Genomic DNA, 21,427 nt, shown 5'->3' on the forward strand with positions numbered 1-21,427 from the left:
CTTAACTTTTATTTCTTGTTTTGTCGTTCCAATTCATAGTTGCAGCAAGCCACCATGGAAAGCAAAACTAAAGTTCCTGGTATGCGATATTTCTTGTACTGTCCCATTACACAGATGAAGGATCTGGATACACATTGTATTCTTATGCTCTACCATAGACTATTCATTCAAGTCTTGGTGCCTTGGTAGAAGTGGAGATACCAATAATTGGAAGGAAATCAAATTAAATAGGGTGAATATTAGCACACGATAAACACAGGAAACATCATGTCTTACAAGACAGAAAAACAGCACAAACTGCTTTCTTTGTCTTGCTCATTATTTTATTCCACCTTTATTCCACCCATTCCTCTTCTTTCCACGTCTTTTAACTCTTCACGTGATCACCCAAATAACCCTTTTCTCAAATCCCTCCAATTTTCTAACTTATATTCCTTGGTATAGCATAACTTACATTTTATGACTTCGGGTATCATGAATTGGTAAATGTGGAATACGCCCAGGGTGGTTAGCAAAGGTTTAGGACTTTTTCCAAAATGGTCAAACTGTTTTTCACTAGTTGCGAATCAGCTCACAGTTGATGTATGTAAACCTCAGATCGGGCTGAAGGTCAGCTGAGCTGAGCGTTAAAGTTTTGGGCTGCTCATTTAGACTGAAGGATTTCCTTAACGCAAGGCATGATGGAGTACGCTGCTGGCAGTCAGTCACATGGCTGTTATAATTCAGTGCCAACTTTGTGGGACCACTGACTTTGAACTACTGCTGGTTCCAGACAAACCAACTGACGTACACTTAGACCTGAGGTTTTAGGACCCAACTTGCCAAATAGCCATGTTGAACTGCAGATCCAGCAGGATCCAGCAAGCTAACTGCAGAAATAGCCCTCAGTTCACCTAAGGAGAGCATAGGTGGATAAGACTGGGATCGTCACAGGTATGGAAGATGAAAATGATTAAGAAACGAGCCCTTGCAATACAAAGTTACCCTGGCTATTTGTTGGAGAAACCTTACCATTTGTGTTGAGCTCATGGATGTTTGAGAAAGTGATGCAATGGACTGTAAAAAATTTCATTATTTGAAGGTGACATTTTGCCTCCATATTCCCATCAACATACCTCAGGTCCAGCTTCTCCTACACTCCCTCTAACACCAGGAGGCCCAACTGGCCCAAGTGGACCAGGACTTCCATCTTTGCCAGAAGGACCAACTGGACCTGGAGGACCCTAGAAAACATAAGAGAAAGAAAGAATGTATTTTAGCATTTAATAACAAAGTTATACAAAATAGCCCTTTACAAGCAATATCTTTTCAGGAAGCAAAACAATTATTTGTGTCTATTACCAAACTTTTCAAAATCATCCTTTTTCTCCTCAAAAAGTAAGAAGGCAGTTTCAATGCTGTTCTTCTGAAGTCAATCACCTCAGCCAATATACCTTGGATCAGCTGTATATTTTTTCCTAAACCATTTAAGTGGGTCTAATTCCAGGTGCTGTGACGACTGGAGTAGCTGCTGTACACCCACATATATACAGACTCAGAGACATACTGTCACTTGGAAACATCCAAGGGAGTCATATTTCTCCTTTACTTTTGGGTGAATGACATACACGGGGGTGTGAAAGGCAAAGCAGCAATTAGCAGAGCCGCCACATATTCGGCTTTGTATCAGCTGCAGCAAAAATGTCTGTAAAAAGAGACTACCCCTGTAGTTATTCTGAATTGACTTTTTTATCTAGCTATAAAATACACTTATGTCAAAGCTTTACTATATTAAACAAGGTAATGTCTCTCAGAAAAAGATACCAGGGTAATCACCATATGATACTGAAGTCAACAAAAGCCATTGAAATAAAAGTGAAGCAGAAACAGAAATCTGACTGGGGAAAAAAATAAGCAAGAAAAACCCTAAACCTGAAACACTATACTCACCCGAGGACCAAATGGGCCTGGAATGCCAGGACTGCCCTGTTCACCAATAGGACCCTATACAGAAGAAATTATCGTATCATTGTGGTGTTTAAAGCATATTCCTTTAGTTTTAAAGAATTAGTGCGCGATATACACAATTCTGTATGACTAGCATTATAATATACATGAATAATGGGTAGTACCTTTCCTTCTTACGATTAATTTTCATTCTATTGCTCTCTTTTGTCACAAACAGGGTAACAACTGTAATCACAATTTAGATTAATAAAAGTTACTGGTGCTTGGCTATATATAAGGTTGGTTCTGCAGAAAAGCCTTACTTTCATGACATTTAGAATCAGATTGGTTAACAAAAGAGTAACTGACAGCGCTATTATGAAGTGGAAAGATGCTGTGGATGTTGGGGCTTTTTTGTTGACTCTTTTCCTGCATGTTGAAACTTCCAGCTTTTGCACAGGATCAGTGAACAAATGTAAAAAATTAAGTTTTCTATGGCATTTCCATTCAATTGCCATTGAAATGATGAAGTTCTTGCAAATATTAGTGACAGATACTATCAAAGTCCTCATGGGACTTGGCATTTGATTCCTTGACTGTAAAGAGTTCAAACACCAACAAAAAGTTTTTCACAGTCTAATGTGCTTATCTGAAACTACTAACTTTTGTTATAATCTTGTGCTGACAGGTCAGTGATCGGTCACTGCAGGACTGGCACAAATGGACCCAGAGTAGGAGAACACATATCTTGCAAAGCACAGGTCTACCTCATGAGGCAATAGTATCGTAAAATTGCATTAGAAATATTAGTAAGCACAGACAGCCAGGCCACTCACCAACACCTTGTGAGGAAAAAAAATAACTCGTTGTGGTTTTGTGGTTTTTTTTCATTTTAAACAACTATGTTCCTAATACATTATTTAACAATCAAGGAAATAAAATTATAGTAAAGCCAGAACAACTTACAGGAGGACCGGGAAGACCTTGAAGCCCAGTGAAACCCCTGTGTCCTTTCTGGCCCCTATCGCCTCGATCTCCATTGTCACCTTTGTCACCACGAGGTCCTTGGGGACCCTGTAAATATCAGTCATGAAATGTAAAATTCTGAACTGAAAAAAAAACCCCAACAACCTCAAAAAACCCTCATTTGCTCTTAGACACTTCATTCAGACCTCCTTCACTAAAGCTAGAAAGGTGATGCTGGGGCAGCTCCACAATCTTAATTTTTTACCAAAGAATAAGTAAATAATTACAGAAAGCTGTGTTGTGCTTAATTGTAGTTGTGGTAAACTTAGTCTATTTAGCTTCATAACACAGTCCAAAAAATACTGAAGTACTAAATTAAATGATTTACAGAAAATCTTTTAGATAGAGAAATTTCTTTGCCTTACTGGATATAGCAAATTATTTTCATAGATGAGAGACTGATAATGATAAAGCGCATTTTCAGTGTGAAATCCCCCATGTTGCATCTTTCCTTCCCACAGCTCCTTTCACCTTCACTATGATTAAAGTACAATGGAAATTACCTTCCCTAACTACAGGAAACAACATTCAGGCTCCCCAGCACGGTTCTATTACCGACACAATTTCATTCTTGGTATTTTTGATAGTTTCAAACTTTTCATACTAATTCAAGAATCATTGGAAAAAATGGCTTCTGCTTTCAATTCTACATTTCTCAGCCCAAATCGCATGCTAAATTTCTCAACGCCAGATTCCAAATAGTTTATCAATGGTATCATTATCACTAACTACTCAATAAACTTTTCCTGTCTCTCATATGACATCTGCTTAGGGACAGGACAACATTCTTTTGAATTTCCCAAGTTTGCAATTAATTTTTTGTTCCAAGCTTGGATTGTAAAAGAGTTATGTAACACAAAAAGATGGCTTTTGTTTGTTTTTCCATTTGGACTGAAGTCAGAATATCATTAGTTGAATTAAGGCAGTTTCATGGGAACAGGTGATTTTGTTATATTTCTGCCATTTTATCTAAAAGTGTGCCTTTTTGTTCAGCATTCATTTCTTTACCCCTTATGTGAATTGTCAAACACAGACTCCAATCATTTGCTAACTCAGGTCCTACCATCATCTGGACAGCAACACGCTCCAAATAAAGAGGCTTCCAAAGTATTTGTTATTTCTCTGCAAAGTATTTTTAAAGAAAGTGTAGAAATATTAGTGTATCCAAACAGATTTGTACAGCTTTGCAGCTCAGAAGACAACCTGCATCCACTTGCAGTCAGAACACTAAAAGTGGAAGCCCTGTTTAGCATTCTAATTTGGGGTCAGTTTCTCATACATGCTTTCTTGTAAAAAGTATCTCAGATAAAACCACAGTGACCATGGAGAACTCACAGGCAAACCTCTTTTTCCTGCACGACCTGGGGGACCCATCGGACCTCGAGAACCCTACAAAATTGCATACAGAAGATATGTGAAGCAGTGCACAAAATCATACACAATAGTTTTTTGATAAAGTATTAAAAAAAAAAAGTCTCACTTACAGTTTCACCTCTTTGACCTGCATCTCCTGGGGGGCCAACAGGACCTGGAGTTCCTGGACCCCCTGGGGAACCTGGTAAACCTGCAGGGCCAGGTTCACCACGATCACCCTGCAAAACATAATTTCAACATTATTTATCTATAGAGGACTGGACTAGACCAAAGCAACAGGACTCTACCATTGCTACTCTATTTTCTAGCAATTACAGTCTACAAAGATATTCCTTCTGTAAGAACTCAAGTCTGAGTTTGTGGAGGCAGGTGTTCTTAGCCTTAGCCAAAGTTTCCTCAACTTTGAGAGGTACTACTCATTCAAACCTGTGACACACTTTCAGAACAAGTTCTCCATTCAAGTTAACTGAATGAAGAGAAATTCTACAATAAGTCAGCAATAAAATGGAGATTTCCAGAAGTGACTTAAGAAAACAATATATACTTACACGTTCACCAACAGCTCCATCTCGTCCAGGAGTACCATCGTTACCAGCAGGTCCCTAGAGGAATAAAAATAAGGCTATTGATTAGCTCTTTAATCTTGCATTTCTATAAAAAGAACTAGAGAGTTGCTCTCCACCTCTAACTTCAAATCAAGGAGAATAACCACTAGACTGTCTTTTTTTTTGCATATTATGAGGCTCTGATACTTACTTCTGGACCAGCTTCACCTACAGGTCCAGTGGCACCTGACTGGCCAATAGGTCCTGGGGGACCTTTATCACCAGGTGGCCCTGTGGGACCTTGTTTTCCTGGTGTACCCTAAAAAAGATGAGAAAATTCATATTAAAATTTTAACACAAAACAAGGAAAGCACAAAAAACCTGCTGCCTGCAAAACACTACTCATTACTGCAGTCTGAAGTAATCAACATTTGTAACTTACAAAACCTGATAACTAAGGAAAATGTTCTTGTAGATTTTGAATATATAGTTAATATACTGCGTATTTTTAAGGAGTTTAATTGTGTTACTTGCTTTTGAATAGGCTTTTATTGATTAGAAGCTGCACTTGAAGTTAGTCTATCTAGTAGCAACTCTTAAGCGCACGCTCCCTTGATATATCAATGTCTGACGGCGTTATCTGCAATAGGTAAGGTCTTTTTGACTGGAAAAACATAATGCAGTTTGAAATAAGTGACATGATTATTTTTTTTTTCTCTGTCTCAGCACCAATAATTGTTAGTCTGGAATAATTTCTGGCCAACTTTACCTATAAATTGACTTTATGGATCCAGTGATAATGGCAGATCATCCATACCATCCCTTTTACTAATAGTCTATTTAATTACTTCATCTCCTGGATCGTTAGGCTTTCCAATAAATATCTATAAACCCTACATGAAAGCAAATGGCAATTTTGAAGACTGTAGTTCACAATTTATGAAATAGTAATTTCAGAGTATTTACTCACATCCAAGTGACCTTTGGGCACCTAAATGAAGAGTCTGGGGCTGGTTTTTTTTGAGGATCTAGTTTTAAGTCAAATAGGAACATTTAAGTCAAATAGGAACATTTTAGCCAGAAGTCTTAATGCTATTACCCACTCACTTTTAATTCAGGTTCAGACCTTCCAATATGGCAGGAACAAAATCTCCCACCTCATGTGTTTGCATGAGATTTAGTTATTTACTATTCTCTCTGTATTCACTCCTGCAATTGCAGTTTTCCAACTTTCTCCTCATGCTATGGGGCACTATGTTCAGAATCCCACAAAGACGATAAGGACGCCCAAGCTGGTGGAATATTGACTTGGTCGTTACTTACTGCAGGACCTGGCAGCCCTGGCATGCCTCTTTCCCCTCGCTGTCCTGGCATACCAACAATACCTCTTTGACCAGTAGTTCCTGCTGGACCAGGGGGGCCATCCGGGCCCTGAAAGTCACAAAGGATAAAAGAACGTTACTATCATTTCAGGAGCAATAAGTATAAGAAACAATGACACCAAGCCTAGAGTGGGTCTAGGGAGAATTACTAACATCAACCAGAACGTACCGGCTGCCCATCTTCCCCTGCATCACCCTTGTCTCCAGGACCACCAGGAGGCCCAGATGGCCCTCGATCTCCCACACGGCCATGAGAACCGGGATCACCACGAAGACCTGGGGGACCTTCTTTTCCTGGCTCACCAATAGGCCCAGCAGGTCCTGGAGCTCCCTAAGAAGATTAAAACACCTCATTACATTGGATCTTTTTCTGATCAGGACAACCAAATTCTAAGGACTGTGTTTTGACTGACTATAAATATTCATACTCTAAGGAAGACGCAAAGTGTGAATGAGTTACGAGCTATTATCATCTCATTTATGATCAAATAAATGAGATTAAATAAACATCTCATCAAATTATGTCCAAGCTACATCCTCTCCCCATAATTTGCACTTCTAAACTACCTCTTTGTTCCCTCTCTCTTTTTTTCTTTTCTTTTTTTGACCTCAGGTGTACAACTACTGCTAGAAAACTCACGCTTGCCTATTCTTTCCAATATCACCAAGCTAAAGACCATATTCAAACTTTTCATTCACGTGGTGCAAACTGGTGATTTAACGGACATTTGTTCATTTCTCAAATGCTTCTAAAAGACTTCACTTTTATATTATGTTTTCCACAAACTTCACACCTTTTGATAAACTCACAATGACTGCAAGTTATTTTTCTCATCAAAACATTAAAAGGCATATGAAGTGAGTGACACAGTTATCTGTTTGGAGTTGAATCCTCAGTTGTTGATCCACAGCTGATTTTTTTTTTCGTTTAGCATTTCTGAAAATGTTTAGACGTGGGAGATTTTGTGGTTTTGTTATGGTTTGTTTCTTAATTTATTTTAATGGATCTTATGAGATAACCCGGCAGAGGCCTCTTCTTTTTCCAAAAACTCTCCTAAATTCAGCCACCACTGAAGAGACAAAACACTAAAAAGTACAGGACGATATTGGTGGTTGTTTTGTTCCTGTAAGCAATTAAGTCATTAGAGCAGCTTGAACAGCTCAAAGCCTCCTTAACCCAGTGAAAAGTCTTGCACCAATGTGGACACACTGACACTGGCTCAAGCCTAAGACTAATGAGTTTTATTTAATGAAGTTGGATGTAAGCAGTCACAGAAGTCCGTGCTGACAAGCTGTTCTCTTCTATAGCATCAGGCCATAAACACTGCTTCAAGTTTCCTGCTTTACTCAGTCTTCAGGTTTCCAATGACCAGTTTATAAAACACAGCATGACAATTGACTTACAGTAGGTCCTGGAGGCCCAACTCTTCCAGCAGATCCTGGGAATCCAGTAGCACCCTAAAAAACATTTTAATGCCAACTTTATTGAAAGAAATATAGCACTGGTTACTTCAAATGCTCTCAGCTGAATCAGTGAGCAAATGTTATAGTTACAGACTGTAAAAACAAGCTGAGATGAGGAATCACACACACATTACGTAAAATTTAGTATTGGATTATCTGCAGTCAGGTAACAAAAAATAAAATCTACTTACAGGTGGACCTTGAGTTCCTCTACCACCTTTCAGACCAGGAACACCTGGAGGACCCTAAGAAGAAAGAAGAAAGAGAGGGGTGATGGTGAACACCCAGGATATTTTAAATAAGCAAGATCAGCCTACGCCACTGGTTCTCTGACAATGTTATTTATACTTGCCGGTGGACCAGGAGACCCAGCAAGACCCTGTGGTCCTGGAGATCCAGCATCTCCTTTCTGTCCAGGTTCTCCAGGTTCACCTTTCACACCTGGTTGGCCATCAGGGCCCTGCAAGAAATAATATTTAGAAGAGACATCAGGTCAGAGTATCCCATACCTTTCCAGCCTAACAAAGTCATTTTGTAGGAAGTTTCTAGAAGGCAAAAAATAACAGGACAACAAATCAGCCCAGAAAACAGTGTATTTGCTCAATGGTTCAGTTCAAGGTAACTGTAACAGGTCAGCAAAGTCTTTAGAATATCACAGATGGGATTTTCTTAAGTCTGTGAAGTCAGAATTTCCATTTAAAATATTTTCTTTTCTAGCTTAATTTTTTTTTTCTTTCCTTTATATTTTCTATTTTTCTCAGTAGCTATTGTAGCATACCTAAAAGCAAAAGAGATGGAACAAACATTGTCTTTTGTAGTCTTCTTTTTCCCCCCAAGGGAAGCAGGTGACTGACTCTTTTTGAAAGGTATGAAACAGCATTTAGGCTGTGGGAAAGTTTGGGGTATTCACTAGAAAACTCACAAACCTTCCATTTGGTCCATCAATTAATTCCAGCCTTCACTACTCATGAAGCAAATCTTTGCTGCTTTCAGTAGAAGACACTTTATAACTTGCCTCATTTTAATCTCAAAAGAGCAACACAGCATATTCGTGAAAATATAAAACCTGGTGAACAATTACATAATCTTATCAACAAAACCACTTTTCAACTGTCTAGGGTATTTAGTGGCCCTTTTCTTTACTTGATATACTGATAGGAAAAAGAAATAGCTCTTCTTGCAGCAAAAATGTGACTCACATTCGAGAACACTGCAGTATTTTTCATAATAAAGGAAACTAAGTATGTCAAAGCATGACTAAAGAAAGTTGTTACTGTTACAAAACACATACCGGAGGACCAGCAAAACCAACAGCACCCGTTGGGCCATTTTCTCCTCGGGAACCCTGGTAAAAAATTTAGGAATAACTGTATTTAACATAAAAGTCTTTCTATATACAGTATAATTGGTGGTTAAATATACAAGAAAAGGATGTTAACCGTTAACTTTCATAAATGTGATTATATTTTCGCTCTATTAATCAGAATGAAACGATCTTTTAATCACAAAATAAACCATGTTAACTGATGTTAAGATCTGCCATGTGTTCAAGACTGTATGTAAACTTTCAGAATTTAGAGATGGAAGGCATGTGCAAGCACTAAAACTGCAATAGGAGAAATTCTCCTCATAATCACTTCCAGTGACAGCAGGATTAGCCGAAGTGCACACACTTTATGCAACCTACCAGTCTAATCAGACAGGCCAGGAAAAAAAAAGAATAGTTCAAAGATGTGTTCTTCTACAAGGTCAGAATGGGCTATGAGCTGCTTCAACTGAGCTTTCCACACAATGTTTGTTTGGAACAGAAGGAGCTGAAGGCTGCCAAGGTCCAGCACTCCCCAGAGGGGAGGAAGCTATTCCAGTTTACACTGGAAATAAGGCTGTTCTGATTTATGACAGAGACGTAATCAATTTCAAGCAGAATGAAGGATTTAAAAGGGCTGAGCCTCTAACTCCCTAATCAAAGTCAACCCTTAAAATCACAAAGATTTTGTGATGACACGAGCTAGCATAATTAGATGAAAACTAAGCGATACTTCTCTGATTTGTCCATCTAAATATTTGTATGTCTACAGTAGTATCTGGTATGGTCATGCTTTTAAAAAGATTTAAACAATTAAAACTGGTGGTATACTTCCAGGAGTGAGGTAAATGAGGGTAAATACTGCCCTAAACCAAATGTAGGACAGAGGAACAAAATCTGCCAATAGTTTTGCAAGTGCACAGCATCAAGATGGAAACTAGAGATTTTGGCTACAAAGGAAGAGGAATTTAAAAAGAGGAAGATCTATCAGCAAATGAGACAAACACCTGGAGTTTGGATCAGTGTTAGATATGGTTAACTTATGACAGGCAAAAACCAAACATGTTTACTCACAGGGTTTCCACGGGAGCCAGGAGGACCAACTAGACCTCGAGGACCTGGTTCACCCTTAAAATAAAATTAAAGGTTATTTCCCAAGTAACTTATTAGACAAGTAGCAAAAGTGCCAATAAAGTATGATAATATTAAGAAACTTCAGTAGGGAATGGCATAAAAATCTGTTTACCTTTTCACCAGTGGGACCTGCTGGACCCATTGGGCCTATCGGACCAGGGAGACCCTTTTGAATAAATTAAGATAAAAGGAAGTTAAAAAGGTGATGTTTCAAAACAGTTAATTTAAAACTTCTAATATGTTAGTATTTCCATATGCCTTTTCATTGCTTCAAATTCTTCTCCTTTATCTCGTAAATCCTGTTGGGTCTTTTTTACCTAAAATTTACTTGCATTTCCTTTCCCAGTCACCAAAATCACGTATCTCAAAAGCCCTGGTTTTGTTCACTTTCTCTTTCTTCAATAACTTCATCTTCTACTTTCTGCAGCATTCATGAAAAAGACCAATGATAAAAAAATCCCTAGCTTTCTTTCTCAGGGGGAAATTATGTCCTTTCTTCCCCACTTGCACAGAAGCTCTCTATTTGTTTTATGCTGGTATTTAATTGTTTAAATTAATTCTAACATGTCCATCGTTACTTTTGAAGATTAATTTATATCTTGAAAACTCCTCAAAAGTGTCATTTTTTTCTTCATAGGGAAGTTAAGCAAACAGGTTCCATCCAAACCCATCAACTGCACGTAATGATCCTGCAGCACTATTCATATTAGATTCTTGAATATTTAGATATCCCAGTTACGATTCTCTTTCACTAGAAGCAGAGCATCACAAACTTGCACTAAGTTTATCTCAAACAAAAATCCCTCTCCTCTAAAAATCTGCACTGTAACTTAGTTCAAACTAAAGAGAAATACAAAACAGAGAGCATTAATGAAGGATACCACATCTGCAGATACCTAGGTTTAGAAGAGGGATGTTTATTTTGTTCACCATTACTGTATTAGTTACTGTAAGCTATAAACTTGCCTTCCAATGACTAAGAACTGTTCTGTATCTTTGGATACTATCCGACTTAACAAATTCCAGCTCACAGCTGCTAATTGTGAGTTAGTGCTTCTGTATGCTAGAGTTTCTCAAAAAAACTTCTTCAATTAGAAATTTAGCCCAGTCAGAATCCTCATCTTTTGTATGTATCTCAGATTTCCAAAGGCCCAGCAGTTAGTACTCGAAATGGTTTGCAAAACCCAAGAATATCAGGCAGATGCAATTTATGTAAAAACTAGCTCCAACAGCTTCTGGGAAGAAAATATAGTCAGTCCATATACAGCAAAACCACTACATTTAGGATTATTGGACAGTTGGTCTATGTAGAAGTGTGCACCCAACGCGCCTTGAACATACTGGATTTATTGCATGTGAGCGGACCAGCCATGTTATTTATGCACAGGAGGTTCAAAGCTTTCCAGAAGTATCAGCGACTTACTGCCCATATAGGGCTCAGTCCATTACAAGAATTTTCACCTGTGAAACGTGGGGGACAGACCATGGGGAACTCAGTCTGAACAATAAGGAAGCATCTGCCTTATTCCAAGAGTCAGAACCAGTGGGTTTGCTTTTTGGCTATTGATCTCTGCCTGACCCTTTTCTCATATTTTTTACCATAGTCAGCTTAGCTGAATCCCAAATGAACATGCCATTTCTGGGAATCTTTTCCATTGGCATCTTAACTCCCACTATTGATTACACAAAATACAGACTTGGAACACAGACATCCTAAAACATTGTGTAGAGCAGCCTTGAAAAACTTGAAGACCGAATTTGAAGGGGAATGAGAATGACTGCCAACCCATGACATGGCAAAGTTCATGTTTTTAATAGTGTTTAATTCTATGAGGTGAGAACCTCTAGCACAATAAACAATCTGCTGTGTGGACAGTAAATCTAAAAAGAATTAGAGTTACTTACTCTTGCCCCATCGTTACCAGCTGTACCTTCAGCACCTTTCTCACCTATACCGCCCTAAGGAAAACACCAGAAAGTCTCAGTTATGACACTGAATGCTGAGTAGTTCATACTCTGGAACAATTACAGTATTAAGAGACAGGTGATTCTACTCAGCACAACAGAAATAACCAAACTTACTCTATCGCCCTTGGGGCCAGGCGTTCCAGCAATCCCTCTTTCTCCAGGCATACCCTGAAGACCTGGTGGGCCTGGATCACCAGGCGTCCCACTAGGGCCTGGGCTTCCCTGAAACAAATAAAGAACAAGTTGTCATCTATTCATGTGAGAAGTATCCTTGTCTCTAGGCTGCAGAACACACTGTGCTTGTGTTGAAGTCTCTGGGGTACAGTTTTAAGTAATAATTTTCTCTTAAATTTGGACTTTATTCATGTCCAAATACTTCTCTTTTCCCATTGTGTTACTCAGGAAGTTCAGCTGTAATACCGTAATCCTTCCAAATACATTAGTATTTACTTAGTGCATACTGGGGATGAGAACAGGCTAAAAAAGAAGGTTGAGCATCTTTCTAACCTGGCCTTGATGCCACGTGGGTCTACTACACCAAGTAGATACAGGTAGATTTTGCCAGGAGCAGAGATGCTTTATTTATGCTTTGTTTCTCACAGCTCGTGTCCATTACAGCTCCTGCATTACTAGAGGCACTCCCTACCTGGGGTGACCTTCCTAGACCAAATCATACCAATTGGAGGTGAAAGAGAGCCATGCAGTTTTCAGCATTTTCTTTTAAACACCCAACCCTGCCAAGTCTCTTCACATAAACTGACATGGCTCTTAAAACAGAGCCTTTGCCAGTGTTTTCTCCAGTTCAGAAACAGCTTTGCCCTGTTCTACTGAGAAACAAAAAAAACCCCACAACATTTAAAAATTCAGACCTATAAAAATTAATAAAAAGTGTGATTTCTCAACATTTTAGTATCCTGCAAGTTATTAATATTATTATACTGGAATAACTGTATGTCCTCCTAGAACCCTTATATAAACAAGGTACTTTTCATGGAAAGATATCCCTTTTATAATAAAAAAGCTCTCCCTTGTATGTTCTTGCAAATGAGCAGAATTATACATTACACCACTGCAACAACACAAATCTCCATTCAGCTTACCTTTGGACCATCCGGACCATGACCTCCAGCCATGCCCTTTTCACCCTGGAGTCCTGATGTGCCTGGTTCTCCCCTTTCCCCTGGATTGCCGCGTTCTCCCTACAAAATGGAAAATTATTACTAATTTAGGAGTCAGGGTATAGCTCTGGTAGACAAAATTCTAAATACACCATAAGTGCAGCACTGCTATTTGAACAAAGAGCCTGTGAACAAATTCTAGGAGAAAAGATCAAATAGAAAACAGCTTTATGCTTTTATTGTTAAAGGTGGGGGGAATAGCATGCTGCTCAGCAAAGTAAAAACTGTCATTTCAGAGCTGTAAGCCAAATCCCTTAGTACTCAACACTACTTCATAAGCTATGAAACCATTAAAGGTGGTAGGTTTTACAGAAACCATCTTAAAACATATGCACATTTACAAGCATTTTATCGGTGGGAAAAAAAGTCAAATATTCACTTTAGCTGTTGAAGTCCATATTATATATCAACTTTCAACCTCAGAGAACTGTTATGAATGTTTAAATTCTGAAAGAAAATACCCACCCTAGGGCCCAATGGACCAACAGCTCCAGGATCTCCAGGCACACCCTAAGCAGAACAGAACTCAATGTTAGAATGAAAGCATTATTCATAGACGTATAGTTATGGAAATTAGAGATAAATATTTTCATTTATAAAGTACTGTGAATGCAGATGGCTCATTCTGAATATTATCTGTCCATGACAAGGGGAGATAGTCCAACTCAGTCCAAGAATACGGTCAGATTCCAGTAACTGTTTTATCCAAAAGCAGTTCTCTAACATCTTGCAGACTACATCAGTACATGTTTTGAAACGGAGTGGGAAATTAAATTACAAAGAGAAGAAAAGATAAAGCTACTTTATGAAGTGGATGATTGTTAAAATTCACAGAAATTACCTGATCACCTGGCTTTCCTCCCTCACCTGGAGGACCTGGTGGCCCAGGTAAGCCCTGTAAAAAAGTAAATAAAATGGTCACTAAAATGATAGAAAGTTATGTAAATCCAGGTTTAATTAAGACACAAATAATGTGAATGTAGTACTATACTCAGTACAAGACTATGCCCTCAAAGATCCCCAAGCAAAATAGTTACATGAATTTTTCACCCACATGTTTTCCCCCCCTCTAAATGAGATGGCAGCCCTTCTTTAACATTTGCAGGACATACGAATATGAGCCCTACAAATGAAGTTATCTATAAACAGAGATTGACTAACTTAATTAATATTTAATTATCAAGACAATTCTTTTGCTCCATATTTGGAAAGTCTTCGGAAAATCTCCAAATTAAAACTGAAAACCAACAAGGGTTTTCTCAAGGGATACAGAGCTGGTATTAGAGCCTTTGCCAATTCAATTTAGTGCACAGCTGGTGTGAAAGCTAAGTATCACTAATTATTCTGACCATCACTGCCTTAGTTCTGAAGTTGTGTTTTGTTAAACATCACTTGATTGAATTTCTCCAATTTAAGTTGATAAAGGCATAGCCGTTTACATTTTCTGTAAAAAAAATGAATGCACATACCTGAAACCCTGTAGGACCTGGAGGGCCTTGTTCTCCTCTTTCTCCTGCCAGACCCTAACAAAAGAAAATAGTAAGTATACAGTAGAAGAATATAGGAAGGCTCCCCAATTTTTCTTCTCTCTGAATATGTATATTTTCAATTATGTATTTGTTTATTATACATTTTTACTTACCCTAGGCCAAGATATACCCTATCTAAAAGATGTAATAAGATGTATCTTATTTCTTTAAGATCACCCTCCTCAAAATTTTGTGCTGACAGGAAAACACTCAGTTCCATTGAAACCAAGGAAGCTAGGAAAATGAACTATGAGAAAATTTTGCTCCTTGCACTCCTGTTTGTAATAGTAAGAGGAATTAGGCTACTAATATATATATATTTCAATATAAATCCTCCCATTTTTCTAGGAAAATTTTTTCTTTAAATGTTCTTGGGATTTTTTGTTTTGAGTCAACAACTGGCATGAAGATAGATAAAAACAGAGACATAAAGAGTAACGAAAAGATGGAGCAATGGGCAGGCAGAGAGGGTGGTAAAAGTTAACTTACTGGTGGGCCAACAGGACCAGAAGGACCAACTTCACCATCTTTACCAGGGGCTCCCTAAATTAAAATATATAGTGAACGGTCTTGTATAATCTTGTATACTTAACATAAATAACAGAAAAGCATCATTTTTTGTAATCACGGCAAATAACAGCCACACTCACTCTCTGTCCTGGGACACCTGCATTGCCTGCTTCTCCGGGTTTTCCAGGATCACCCTAATTTGCAGAAATAAAAATTACTATTTTTACATACTGTTTTCACCCATTAAAATATATGCAAATGTTTAAAGATAAACAGATCTTGGGTACCAGGTGCCATACTCACACTACTACCCTTTGGCCCAGGAAGGCCCATGCTGCCTGGCTGACCTCTGATTCCTATGGAACCTGCTGGACCTGGACGTCCATCTTCTCCAGGAGCACCCTACAGAGAAAAAAACATTTTCCACATTAAATGTTAAATATATTTCATTCATATGAACCTATTTACCCCTGGAAAATGTTTGTTTATATAAAAAAATAACATTAACCTGGTTTAGTGCTACAGGTATAAGTCAAAATGTCTTCAAGCAGACACAGCTTTAGTCAAATACTATGCGATTATCATCGAGCCATTACACGTACAAATACCTTATTGTTTCCTTAAAGAGACATTTAGAAAAGATATTTAGTTCAAAATGGTTTAGAAGCAGCTGGTAAACAACAGACACTGCAATACAGACAAAACCAAAGGAACATTATCTGCTCTAATTTTGGAGTCGAGAATCTAAAGCGAACATTTAAAAGAGAAGATGAACCTTCAGAAACCAAGAAAACTTAAGTTAATAAAAGTAATTTCGATGAGTTGGGACCTTTGAATTACTGGTTCCTTACTGAAAGGACTAATTTTTGTGCCACTTACCAAGGGGCCAAGTTTTCCTTCAGGGCCTTGAACACCTGGATTTCCTGTCAAACCCTAAAAGTGGGGATAGTATTGGTGTTAAGTTGTGCGTACAATTCTAAAACAATAGAGAAATGTAAATAAATCCAAAGGATACACTCAGTTACTACCATGGTACAAATACTAAGATATTCTTTGCACAAGAATATCTTCTCTGTATCAAAGGTCCTCACCCTCATCTTTACCTTACAGTTGCATCCCCCACTGTCTTTGATCTTCCCTTTTCCTATTCTCCCTTTTCTTGCTTTTACACCTCTTCAGCTTCTCACAGGGTCATCTTAATTTCTGCCAACATTACCCAGTGATCTATGTCACATCTTGTACTTGCTGCTCCTTTCCTCTCCTTTTGTGATATTCCAAATTCTCCCCAAATATTTTTCCTGAAAAAAATCTCTAGATGACAGGCATCATTGAACTATGGAAGTTATCAACCAATGTAATGAAGATCTGGCCTTCAGTTCATGTTATCTGTGGCAACTATGTGCTTTACAAGCACCCTTCCTTCAGTTGCATTACCTGGTCTCAATCAGGGCTTTTTCTCCTTTTCTGAAGACAAATGGGACCTGTGCTTCTCACCTTCAGCAGGCGAAAAGACAGGTATTTTGGCCTTTACCCTTTAAGTAGCCCTACTGAAACAAATCTGTCCTTGTATAACAACTTTGTAATTCTGCAAAATTCATTGCTGCCTTTTGAAACTGAAATATACTGTGGTCTATAGTCATGGTTTATAGTGTACTGCTATTAGTTCCTTACCCTTGCGCCTGGGAGGCCAGGTTCACCAGGACGCCCAGGATCTCCCTGACCTCCTTTAGGTCCAGAAGAACCTGCTGCACCACGCTCCCCTTGGGCACCCTAGAAAAATGCCAATGGGCTACTAGTTAACAGGTAGTGACAGTAAGAGAAGGTTAAGTAAAACAGGATCTTGTATTAAGTACATATTTTTGCAAACAGAGTTCCAAATCATTAATACTTCTATTATTATTACTTTTTCCCCCAAATTATTACTTTAAAGTTGCCTCATCCATAAAAGAAATTTACATAGGGATTTTAGAATCCCTGTATTTTTACCAAAAAGCTAGGAATTTACAGAAACACTAGACAAACACATATGTGAGTCACTTTCCCAGAAGTGTTATAGCACTTAGGAAAGCCAAAGACAGATAAGACCATCTGTTCAAGGGCACATCTAGAAAAACTATACCACAAACAAACAGCAATTCTTCAAATAGTTACCTACTATAGAGTAATACATAAAGCAATATAGTTGGAGAGATAGGTCAACATCTCTTATCTATTCACATTTCAGCACGAGGGAGCATTAAGTCAGGGACAAGCAAGGAAAGCTGAACATCACAGGAACTGAAAGTGACTTTTCCTTCAAAAATTTTAGTCTCAAAACATTTAGATCCCTTTTTGGTATCTGTCAATTCCTTTTGGCCCAATTTCCAATGATTTTGAGGATCTGCCCTTTTGCCAAGAAGCACACGTTTTAAATTAAACACTTTCTTTCTGTATATATATATATGTATGTAAATCATAAAAATTACCCAAATAAAAGACAGACACTTTAGTTTCATTTACCTTTGGTCCAGGCAAGCCATCAGAACCTGGAAAACCACGGTTACCAGGAGCACCCTAGGAAAAGCCATAGATACAAGACTTATCATCTTCATTTTTACATAACTTATTGCAAATAAAGTACTAGATTTATGGTTTGGGGGATTCAGTTTATTTCCTTACAACTTTCTTACTTCAATACTTTAACCTTGGGGTTTTTTTATCCACTTGGAACGGTAAAAATATCAATGGTTCCTTCATGCATGCTGAACAGCTCCTACGTGAGCAGCCTCATTGAAAACAAGATGGCCATTCGTACAGGGGTTAAGCAAAAAATCTGCAGATTAACTCGTCCTATCTCCATCATTTCTGCTACCAAACTATCCTGTGCACTGAAACAACAAATGAAAATATCCAGGGAAAAATAATGCACAGTATGACAGATTTCTCTTCCCCCAAAATATAGTTAGAAGATCCATTCAGTGTGCAAAAAACAACGTCATATTTTTATATGCTGAGCCTCAGGGTATCATTTTCAGAAAGAATATACCACAGAAGGCAGAATCCTAAAATCATTAATCTGATATAGAACAAAGTTATAGATACAAATTAAATACTGTTAGGAAAACAAAGTTTGACTACACCCACAACCAAGCTGTAAGAAAATTCATGGTTAGGTCAAGAGTTTTTTTGGCTTAGCAGTGCATCTCTCAAGACATATTATTTCTTTGTATTGCTTACCCTCTCTCCAACAGGACCTGGTGGACCTACTGACCCTGGATCACCTCGAGGACCTCTTTTCCCTTCTTCTCCTACAGGGCCAATGGGACCCTGGGGACCTTGTGGGCCCTAGTGAAAGTAAAATGATTTTTAAAAAGTCATTGTTAAGCTCACCGCTTCTCGGGTATGCTGAAACAGACTGTCTTCTAAACATCATAAGCATTTTTCCAGATCAAGGAGAAAAAAGCATAGTTAGGTTTTGAATCAGTTAAAAAATGCAGCTTTTCAGCATCAGCTTTTATCTTTCACAATTTTTAAAAGCTAATATTTCAGTAAGAATTGCGCTATGAATAAACTGTAATTCTGCAGTTCAGCTGCACAGTGCTTCTTATAATCACCTATTTGCTCAGATACAAAAATCTGTATTTATTATTATCAATTGGACAAGTTGCAAAGGATTAAAAATTCAGTGGGACTTTTCTAGAAATTCTCAAAGAACAGTCAGTGGTAAGGAAACCATTACTTCATCTGTACAGTTCTGTCAGTTATTACTTGATCATTTAACTAGTCAGAAAGAAAAACTAAAGATTGGTTGACAAGTCAAACTGACTCCAAATCTGCAGAATCACTTTTCTTCCAAAATTCACACGGTTACAGTGTGGAATTGTTCTCAAATAAATCCTTCAAAAACATTAGGTGTGGCTTAAACAGCTATTCATACCATACAGGTATAAAATATTAAGGTATAACTAAAATATAATTAATATATACAAAAATGTGTAACCATAAAATGTATTAAATGTAAGTTTAGAATATAAAGGACATTTTAGTTACGATTAGCACACAGACCTGTGTGCTTTTAAATGTCCAGAAGAATATGGATCTATTTCTCATGAGAGAAAGAAATTAGAATAAACTCATTCTGCGTGCTACAGAAACCTCAGTAGATGCATTAATTGGTTTCTCTGTCCTTGAGTCCTGTAAGGTCTATACAGGGTAGGTGATTTATAACATCAAAGGACCGGCTCCACCACTCGTTCTTGGTACTATCTAGCCAGCTTCACTGCAGTTTGTCTTCCAGCCACAACGATTACTCGAAGAAAAAAAAAAGTAATCTTCTCATGGTTACAAGCATCAGAAGTGTCTTGAAAATGGTGAGAATCTATTCAAAATACTCATACAAGCCTTTGTGATTCCTGTTCATCTTACAGAGCGTATGGAGACTTACAGGTTCACCTTTAGGTCCCGCTTCTCCCTTGAAACCTGGGACACCAGGGTCTCCCTGAAAGCAAACATGAATAACACCCATAAGGTTAAAACTCCGCATAAATCATTCAACCATTTTGGATCATGTTATTAAACGGAAAAACATTCTCTAGTTTAGTAACTAGTTGTAGTTTATATAATACAATGTTTGCAATTGTTTGTCTTTCCCCTTAGTATGCTTGTTTATTATGACATTATCAAAACAAAAAATTTAAATGAGACAATTCCAGGAGGCAATTGTTACTATTTGTCCAAGTTTATATAGACATTCTTCTTTCTTAGGCCGCTAAGAAAGCAAAGACAGTATTTTGGACACATAGAACATTCACAAGATCCAAGTCTCAGCACACTTACTAGCATGTTATTCATTTATTTAAAGGAACCTCACTGCTAATCACTGTTTTAGTTTCACAGAGTGACACATTTACTAGACATCATAATTTCCAGAGACAAAGACTTCATTACCGGCTGGCCTCGAATACCAGGTGGGCCAGTACTGCCTTGTGGTCCTGGGGAACCCGGTGGACCTGATAAGCCAGGGGGGCCTCCAGTGCCTGGAGATCCCTATAAATAGAAATAAGAGCAAGCACAGTAAGGAAAAATAATAAAAATAAGGAAAAGAAAAATCCACTTACACAATTTCTTCAACAGGTGATATGATCACTTACAGTTGGGCCTTTAGCACCTGGGGAACCATCTGTCCCTTCGGTACCCTAAAAATAATGTACCAATCATTAAAATAACTTTAATGATAATAATCAATTAAAAAAGCAGATTACAGTTATTTTAGCCACTTTACAAGACCAGATAATAAAGGCTACTAAATAAGCACAGCAACATAAGACCTACTTGTGCAAATGCTAATATGAGTAACAAAGTGTGCAAATTAATGTGACGTTTCATCTTTAAGATCCTATGTTTAAGCTTAAGCTTTAAAGCACTTGTAGGATTGAGTCTGTATCAGGCTGTGTAACTTTCAGTTTTCCAAGTTGTTTTAATTAAATAATGAAAAGTCATTATCAACAAAATAAGCACAAAATAAACGAATATCTTTCCTTTTCTGAGGAAAAAAGTAATTTGAGCAAAACTCAGTGCCTATTAAGTGGGGTATGCAAATTCCCTATAAACAGGCAACATGCACAAGATGAGCACCGAGGAATTCAATTTAATGTACTTACAGGAAGACCTTGTGATCCAGCTGGGCCCTGAGGACCTGTTTCACCTCTTTGTCCTTGGGGACCTTCAGGACCACGAGGACCTGTTGGACCTGCTTCACCCTAAGATTTCGCATGAGAAAACAAGTGGAGATGATTTTGCTCTAAAAAGTAGCATCTCAAAGTAACTAAGGAGGAGTACTGAGTTTATAAGAGGAAAACAAGTGAGGTTTTGAAACAGTTTATTATCCTTAAAATATATTTTTGTTTACCTAATTCTGCTCCTACTACTTCTATGTGAATGTAAACTTTAAAAATACAAACAGAATTTTTCCTCAAGGTATACAAGGACATGGAAACTTTCTACAGAGAAGCAGCATTACATCCAATGGCCCAAATCAGACCAAAAACTTTAGAAAGACATCTCCCTCTAACAACCCAGCATGCATGTGTAATTTTTTCTAGCTTTG

The 21,427-nt window shown here is 37.9% G+C and overlaps 1 protein-coding gene across 1 annotated transcript in view; it reads right to left on the bottom strand.

Annotated features, from left to right (window-relative positions):
- Positions 1-21,427, bottom strand: part of COL5A2 (collagen, type V, alpha 2) — a 114,132-nt gene that overhangs the window by 6,362 nt on the left and 86,343 nt on the right. Inside the window, exons 19-50 of the mRNA XM_009890128.1 lie at positions 20,982-21,080; positions 20,472-20,516; positions 20,269-20,367; positions 19,766-19,819; positions 18,559-18,666; positions 17,842-17,895; positions 17,014-17,112; positions 16,222-16,275; positions 15,646-15,744; positions 15,483-15,536; positions 15,322-15,375; positions 14,773-14,826; positions 14,145-14,198; positions 13,769-13,813; positions 13,226-13,324; positions 12,240-12,347; positions 12,063-12,116; positions 10,270-10,323; positions 10,098-10,151; positions 9,009-9,062; positions 8,070-8,177; positions 7,909-7,962; positions 7,658-7,711; positions 6,423-6,584; positions 6,195-6,302; positions 5,083-5,190; positions 4,875-4,928; positions 4,437-4,544; positions 4,288-4,341; positions 2,893-3,000; positions 1,930-1,983; positions 1,116-1,223 (exon numbers count right to left, since the gene is read on the bottom strand). Coding sequence (XP_009888430.1) covers positions 1,116-1,223; positions 1,930-1,983; positions 2,893-3,000; positions 4,288-4,341; positions 4,437-4,544; positions 4,875-4,928; positions 5,083-5,190; positions 6,195-6,302; positions 6,423-6,584; positions 7,658-7,711; positions 7,909-7,962; positions 8,070-8,177; positions 9,009-9,062; positions 10,098-10,151; positions 10,270-10,323; positions 12,063-12,116; positions 12,240-12,347; positions 13,226-13,324; positions 13,769-13,813; positions 14,145-14,198; positions 14,773-14,826; positions 15,322-15,375; positions 15,483-15,536; positions 15,646-15,744; positions 16,222-16,275; positions 17,014-17,112; positions 17,842-17,895; positions 18,559-18,666; positions 19,766-19,819; positions 20,269-20,367; positions 20,472-20,516; positions 20,982-21,080 — 2,475 coding nt within the window. The remainder of the gene's footprint in view (positions 1-1,115; positions 1,224-1,929; positions 1,984-2,892; positions 3,001-4,287; positions 4,342-4,436; positions 4,545-4,874; positions 4,929-5,082; positions 5,191-6,194; positions 6,303-6,422; positions 6,585-7,657; positions 7,712-7,908; positions 7,963-8,069; positions 8,178-9,008; positions 9,063-10,097; positions 10,152-10,269; positions 10,324-12,062; positions 12,117-12,239; positions 12,348-13,225; positions 13,325-13,768; positions 13,814-14,144; positions 14,199-14,772; positions 14,827-15,321; positions 15,376-15,482; positions 15,537-15,645; positions 15,745-16,221; positions 16,276-17,013; positions 17,113-17,841; positions 17,896-18,558; positions 18,667-19,765; positions 19,820-20,268; positions 20,368-20,471; positions 20,517-20,981; positions 21,081-21,427) is intronic.

This window comes from Charadrius vociferus, unplaced genomic scaffold, assembly GCF_000708025.1.
Source record: "Charadrius vociferus isolate BGI_N301 unplaced genomic scaffold, ASM70802v2 scaffold147, whole genome shotgun sequence".
Taxonomy (NCBI): Eukaryota; Metazoa; Chordata; class Aves; order Charadriiformes; family Charadriidae; genus Charadrius; species Charadrius vociferus.